Here is a 7,063-nt window from a genome sequence, read left to right on the forward strand (position 1 = left end):
TTTCTGTGATGTATATGTAGATGCATATATGAGGGATGTATCTACATATGAAAATCTTTTCATTGGTAAATTCAGTTGTTTCTTGGCACTGTCAGTTGCTTTTTGTGAGTTAAAGAGAAATGAAAGTGTCATATAAAGTGTGTATTGACATTTTATAATTTTGTGTTTTTATGTAGACTTGAGATTATGAATCCATTTTACTCTTTTGTCTTGTTGCTGTTAGGTTTCACTCTTTGTGGCTCTTCATCTTGCAGGATTAATGTTTGCTAGCCATGGATTCAGACATAGTAACAAATTATAAATGGATGTTAGAATAATTTGGAATTACCTCGTTTTAATTCAAATTCAAAATTGCTTTTTGTTTTACCAGCAAACACATATCTCTTTATGGTGCAAGCTCGTGGTATAATGTTGAGAGAAAATGTAAAAACAATAGGACACATGATCAGATTGTACACTAACAAAAATACTACATTGAATGGCACAGGTAAGAATATTTCTTATTTAATTTCATTTTTAAAAGAACTTTATGGCAAAATAAAAAAGCCAAACCTTAATGACATAGCTTGATTATGAGAACCTAGACCCAAGTCCTACTTCTCTGTAACTGGAGTGAAGGCCAAATAGTTACTGTTTATCAGTTCACTGTAGTAGGAAATATTTGTCATAGCTGTAACAAAGATATCTTAATTATTGTTCCTTTAGTGCAGTAAAATGTTTTTTAAACATGCTGCTAGGAATTTGTTAGTTACAAAGTTAATGCTCTCACCTGCATGATGATATGTTACAAATTCAGTGGATAACATAGGTTTTTACAAAAGTCAATTCCTCTTTTTAAGATTATCCTGAAGGAAACAATTCTAGTGACTGTGTTGCTCAAACAACAGTGTATCTTCCAGAAAACTTCACTTACTCTCCTTACCAGGCTTGTCCAGAGAAGCTGCCTTACATGAGTAAGTTTTAAACTGACCTTAATGTTTATGTAGTAAACTGGATTGTCCTTAAAACAAAATACAATTATTTTAATATAAAATATAATTGTAAGGAGGCCAAATATATAGCAGAAAATAATCAATGAAATACATCTAAGAATGGACAATAATGCTTAGCAGAATTTTGCCTGTAACTATTGTGTTACTAAAGCTTTTGGCCTCTTTACTAATCACCTAATGAGTTTTAAATTCTATTTACAAATCATTTTACATCCTACAAATTAAATACTAAATATTTTTATTAATATGTAGGAATATTGTAATGTTATAAAAAGTACTCATTCAGAGTTGTGTATTTTAAGGAATAGTTAAAAATTTCCTTTTTGGAAATGGTATTCGTAATACAAAGATTCATGTGTTGTAAACTAGTTCTCAAATCTTCATTAGCTAATCACAGTTACCTCAATATATAAGAAACTGAACAAGATGGTGTAGTGAAGTGAGAATTGATGGAGGTAAGAAAGTGCTAAAGCCCCTGTCGTAACAAGGAAGTAGTACTTGCAAAACAGGTGAAAAGTTGTGATCCTTGGGAAATTTTAAAATTAAGCTTTTAAACCCAGATTTTAAGATCCCAGGCTATTAAATAGAACTTGATTGGGTAACCTTAACTTTATTTGTCTTTAAGCCTAGAATCTAAACTTCTAATTCTTTTATTTGAAAGTGTTTAGTTGCAGAGGAGTGTCATGCAGAAATAAGAAACTGAGTTGGGTACTTCAGCACCATTGCTCTTTTGATTTGCTGGGTTTTTATAAAACCTGTAACATCACAGCTGTCCTAAGTAGCAATATCCTAGTGTATGTACAAGGTCTTATAAGCAGTTTTTGCACAATGAAAGCAGTTACACCAACTGAGATTGGAAGAGTTCCTTAATGTAATTCAGTGTCCTTAACCCGATTTAATAATGTGGCTGGAAGGCTGTTGGCATGACTTTTTTTAATTTTCTTTCTGTAGACAAGGTGTAGCTTTGTTTGGGAATATTCTTTAAAATTCTTGTTAAGAACTGTAAATTTTTATGTGAATTCCCCTTTCCTGCAACCTTGCCATTGTTCAGATTCAGACAAAATTCTGGGCATTGTTTGCTCTTCTCTGGCTTGTATAGAAAGCAATCCTTAATGACCAAGAAGTGTTAGGTAGGAGACCAGTTTTGAACATTAAAAAAGAAAAAGGCAGATCGCCCCTGGTGATGACTGCTTTACCTTGACCTTCACCACTGATTGTTTGCTGTTAGAGATAGTTCTTATATTTAACCTTTATAAAATTGCAGTCCCTTGGCTAAAATAGAGTTCCTTCTTAGAAACCGCTATTGAGTTTTCGGCTTTTTTCTCTACGTTAGGAATTGTTGTTACGTTATCAGAGTTGCTGTAGGAAGCAAGGGATGATTAAGTATAAATGCTTTTTTTTTGTGCTCTGCATTTGGAAGAAATTGTAACTTGAGTCAGTAATCCATGGAGTTACTTCAGTTCTGGTAAATGTTTTGTAGACAGACAATATTTTTGAGTGAAGAACTAATAGTAGCACTAGTATAGATCTCAAAGCCAATTAGTTAAATTGAAATGTCTCATTTAGTGTCAGAATGTATCAGCTAGGGAAGAAGAATCAACAAATCTCTGTAAATAAGTGTAAATATGTTACTCGAAGTGATTGTTCATTAGTATCTGGCAGTATCTATTATGCTAACATGTTTATTTTACTTGCTGTATTTAAAATCAAACAAGTAAACTTCTGATTTGTAAGATGGAAAACTTGAAATAGTTTCTGAAGATATTTGTGACGCCTTCCAGAATTCTAACCTCTTGTCTTTTAGGCTGACACCCGACTTAAGCTGTGGGCTGTCATTCAGCAAGAGCAAGTAATTAAGTATTTAATATAGCAGTTCAGATCCATATCATACCAAACAATGCTGCTGACAGCCAAACTGAATTGCTGATCATTTTTTCTTCAAAGAAAAATAGTGGATTTCACTAGGCTAATCTGGATTCCATTATAACTTTTTTAATTGCAACAGAGAAGTTTATCTAGTGAAGAGTACAGTAACAGTGCTTGTTATCTTTGTTTCTTTTCAAAGCCTCCAAAATCTAAACTTTATCTCTTACATTATAAATATACATAGAGCCAAAAATATAAATCAGTTGCTTTGCTTATGAACTTAAGTCATGTAGAAAACTGCCAAGTAGCAATTAGCCATGGTGTGATTATATTCTTATTTCAGTCTGTTTCCCTCTAGAAATAGGGTTTGACTTTCAAAATCACGTGGATATTCTTTTCTATAATATGGCACATGTAAACAAATAAAAGCTAAATTATTCCAATAGTAAATATTTTAGCTACTTTGGGAAACAAATAAAAAGTTTGAGAAATGTCAACTCTGGATAGCTAGAGAAACAAGAATGATGATTACGCTGATTGAAAAATGCATATAAATTAATATTTTAATGAAACTTTCAAGGGATCTGGCAGTTGAATTCTGCCAGATTAGTTAGTTAAAACTGTATTGGCTTCTCCTAGCTGTTCTACTTGTGTATTAGTCTGCTGTCCCTCAGTGCGGGGATAAGGCAAGTCAGATGGTGCTAAGGTACCTTAGGAGGTCAGCCTCCTTATAGCATGTTATCTTAAATCGTTGGTGCAGATATATTTGCACTGACGAGTATTTAGAATTGCCAGAGTAGGGATGCATTCTACTATGCCATCCTTGCTATCAACCTCATTGGCTATATGTGATTCTATCAGAATTTGTCTATAGGTCTCATTATTGCTGCTCTCTTTTTCCATATTTTTTGTTAGTAATCTCTTTGTGCTTATTCTGTCCTGCTTAATTTAGTAGAGAAATCGCAATTTTAATAGAAAGTAGTTGACTGAATAAGTTACTGTTCAGCAAACAGATGTATGTCTGACCCTTTGGTTTTCATGTATACCTTTTTAACCATCATCTGTGTATTTAACTATAATCTAAATAAAACTTGTCTGAAGATTATGTAATGCAATAAAATGTTGTAGGTGGTCCTGAGATAAGCCAGGGAAGAAATCTTGAATCACTTATATTTTGACCTGCTTAATAATCTGAAGTTATTGTAGAAGTCAATTACTCTTCTTTACATCAACTTGCCAAATTTGTATCATGAAAGGACTATGGTAAAATCATGTTTTGTCCCAAGTACATATGGTCTTAAAATAAGACCAACTAGTGCCTTTGTGTGTGGCTCAGTCTTTCAGGTGGAGCACTGCTGTGCTAATTCATAAGCAAGACACCTCTACTTCAGATTTGAAGCAATACAAAAAAGTCTTTAAGCAGCATAATTTTAGTGCTAACTTGAGAGGTAAATGGAACGCAGATCAATTTTTACAGTTATATGAAATAAAACCCTAATGTTAAGAATTTCTAAGCAGTCTGCCCAAGTCACTTCGTAGTTGTCTAAGAGGTGGTTCTTAATGAGCTATAAGAAATATCCAGATCTTCTAGTTTGATCACCTCAGTACACTGGGGTTGAAAGTACCTAAGCCATTTTAAACAGATATTAGAAACATCCATTTTGTATTTAAAAAAAAAAAAAGTAAGTAATCAGTGGAGGAATTTCTACTGTCTCTAGAAGTAGTATATTCTAGTATTCCATCAACTGAATAGTTAAGCTTTTCTTAATTCTCAAACTGCATTTGCTTTCCCCCCGCCCCCCTCTTCCTGCAAGTTATTTGGATTTCTCTTTGCCCTTCTTGATGCTTGGAAAAAAGTTGGTTACCATCTACGTACCAAATTATTCTGTCTTGGAAAAGACTTATGTTTCTGTCAGTCTCTTCCTTTGTGGATAAACCAGTACTTTCAGCCTTTCTGGACTGTTTATTTTCTAAAGCTCTTGTCATTCTTGATTTTTGTACTGTAGAATTTCTCTAATTTGATTTCCTTTTGAAGCATCATAACCAGCTAAAACCCTGGTTACAAAACAAACTAGTAATTACCTTCTCTGGCTTTCATACAACAGCAGTTAATGTATTCCAAAATGAGATTTGCCATTTTTGTGCAATTGCATTACAGTTTATTGCCTCATATTAATAGGCAATCCATTATAAACCGTCAAAATATCTTTCTGCATACTGCAGCATAGCCAGGTATTTCCTGTTTTGTGTGTGTATGCTTCATCTCTCCTGCAGTAACAATCCATGCTTTTTTCTTTTAAAATAATTTCACTCTATTGATTTCAGTATGTATCTGAATTGTTGGAATTACTTTGTTTTCTGATTCTGTTCTTCAAAATGCTTTCTGCTTCCTCAGCTTTCTTTTTTTGTGGGTTGTATAAATATGTTTTATTGCAGCAAACTAGACAGTAATGGAAGTAGTGAATACTAAGCGCAGATATTTACTGAGATGCCTTCTCCAGCCCCCCCAGCACTGACAGGGAAATACTGCTGGTTTCGATTTGCCCATCTCCTGTGTACTTTTGATAGTACCAATATTTCAGGGTTTACTATAGCTACTTTTTAAACAGTCTGGAGGGAATTTCATCATGACCCATCAAGTTAGAAGCACCTGCCTTATAAATACTGTTTTACGATTCCTCCTTTTTTTTTTTAATTTCCATTCTGTAAATATCTGATAACATCTAAACTTTTCTCAGGGGACTAAGGCACCTGAGTCCTTTGCATCATGTGTTGTTTTCTTCCTTTTCTGGTGTAGTAATTGGCCTTTATTTATCTTTATTTCCCTATTAGATTCTATAAATAAACTGAAAGGCTCTTGTTCCTTCTCTGTCTCTTAGTATTTGAAATTGATTTATTGTGGTTTTGTTTGTTGTTTTTTTTTTTAATTTAATTTGTACATGTTTATATACTGGTCCTTTGTTGATTGCCCTTGTTTCTACTTTTTGTTAGATTTCTTTTTTGGGTTATTGAAGAGTTTCAGACACAACCATAATGATCATCTAAATTTTTTTAAAGTTCTGTAGGATTACCTTGTTCTGATATATATTTGGACAGTCTTTTTTCAGCGACTGCCAGGTTTCCTTTTTCTTCTAAAATAAATAAATAAATGTGGGTTTGTTTAAATCTGCTCTTGAAAGATCTTTTCCCTATTGTGCTGTTCATGATCCTTTTTTCCCTATCACTTTTCTTTTTTTTATGTTACCTTCTACATTTACAAGTAGTTCTACGTTTAGTCATATCCAAAACTAAAATAACTCTTGCAGTATCTTCTGCCTTCTTCAGAAAACAATAGCTATTCCTAGTATGCTCCAAGAATTTCAATCTTTCCAAAAGATTTAGATAGATAGTCAGATGATGTGGAATTAACAGTGGTACTTGAAAGGAAAGGTGACTCTAATTTTCTGGAATAGATACAGAATTCAAATTCCTTTGCTTGTCCTGTGTCCTCTGAAATGAGTATTTTGCTTATAGGATTTATTGATGTAACATTTATATTGGGAAATATTGAAATTCATTCTGTAAAAACTGACTATTAAGAGGATAGTATAAACTGTTTCTTTTTTATCTGTAGGTAGTGTAACTACAAATTTCTGATGCTAGTAACCTGTAATATACCTTGTAGCATTAGATCTGTTGTCTTATGTGAAATTAAAAAAAATTTTTTTCTTCTGTTTAGGAGGCCTTATTGATGTCAATATGAGTGAAATTAGTTTTGATGAAATTCAGCAACTGTTTTCAAAAGATTTAGACATTAAACCAGGAGGACACTGGAAACCAAAAGACTGTAAGCCACGATGGAAGGTGAGATGCTGTTTTTTGGTTTTGTTTTGTGTTTTTTTTTCCTGTTGATACATAAGAATAGTTTACCATTGCAAGCACTCAGTTTTTTACTGCTATATATTTTATATAATAAGTAGTATGTTATAATATATATTATGCTGTCTGTGCTCAAGAAGAGACTAAAACTTGAAGAAAAACTTGAAATGGATTGTCAGGAACTTCTAAAGGTTCATTAACTGTTGTTGCTAAACATTTTATCGTATGGATGCAAACTTGTCCTATGTGTATGTTGCTTAAAGTATAATTAGAAGGAAGTGAACATAAAAGGAAAATCTTATCTATATTTTACTCAGTTTTTTATTTTTTTTTAATTGTTTGAGCAA

The 7,063-nt window shown here is 32.7% G+C and overlaps 1 protein-coding gene across 1 annotated transcript in view; it reads left to right on the forward strand.

Annotated features, from left to right (window-relative positions):
* Positions 1-312: 312 nt before the first annotated feature.
* Positions 313-7,063, forward strand: part of LOC104157499 (beta-1,4-galactosyltransferase 6-like) — a gene marked incomplete at both ends in the record, with an annotated part of 7,039 nt that continues 288 nt past the window's right edge. Inside the window, 3 exons of the mRNA XM_009694850.1 lie at positions 313-487; positions 840-953; positions 6,577-6,701. Of these exons, the coding sequence (XP_009693152.1) occupies positions 313-487; positions 840-953; positions 6,577-6,701 (414 nt within the window). The remainder of the gene's footprint in view (positions 488-839; positions 954-6,576; positions 6,702-7,063) is intronic.

The sequence above is a fragment of the Cariama cristata genome, unplaced genomic scaffold, assembly GCF_000690535.1.
Source record: "Cariama cristata isolate BGI_N322 unplaced genomic scaffold, ASM69053v1 scaffold31662, whole genome shotgun sequence".
Lineage (NCBI taxonomy): Eukaryota > Metazoa > Chordata > Aves > Cariamiformes > Cariamidae > Cariama > Cariama cristata.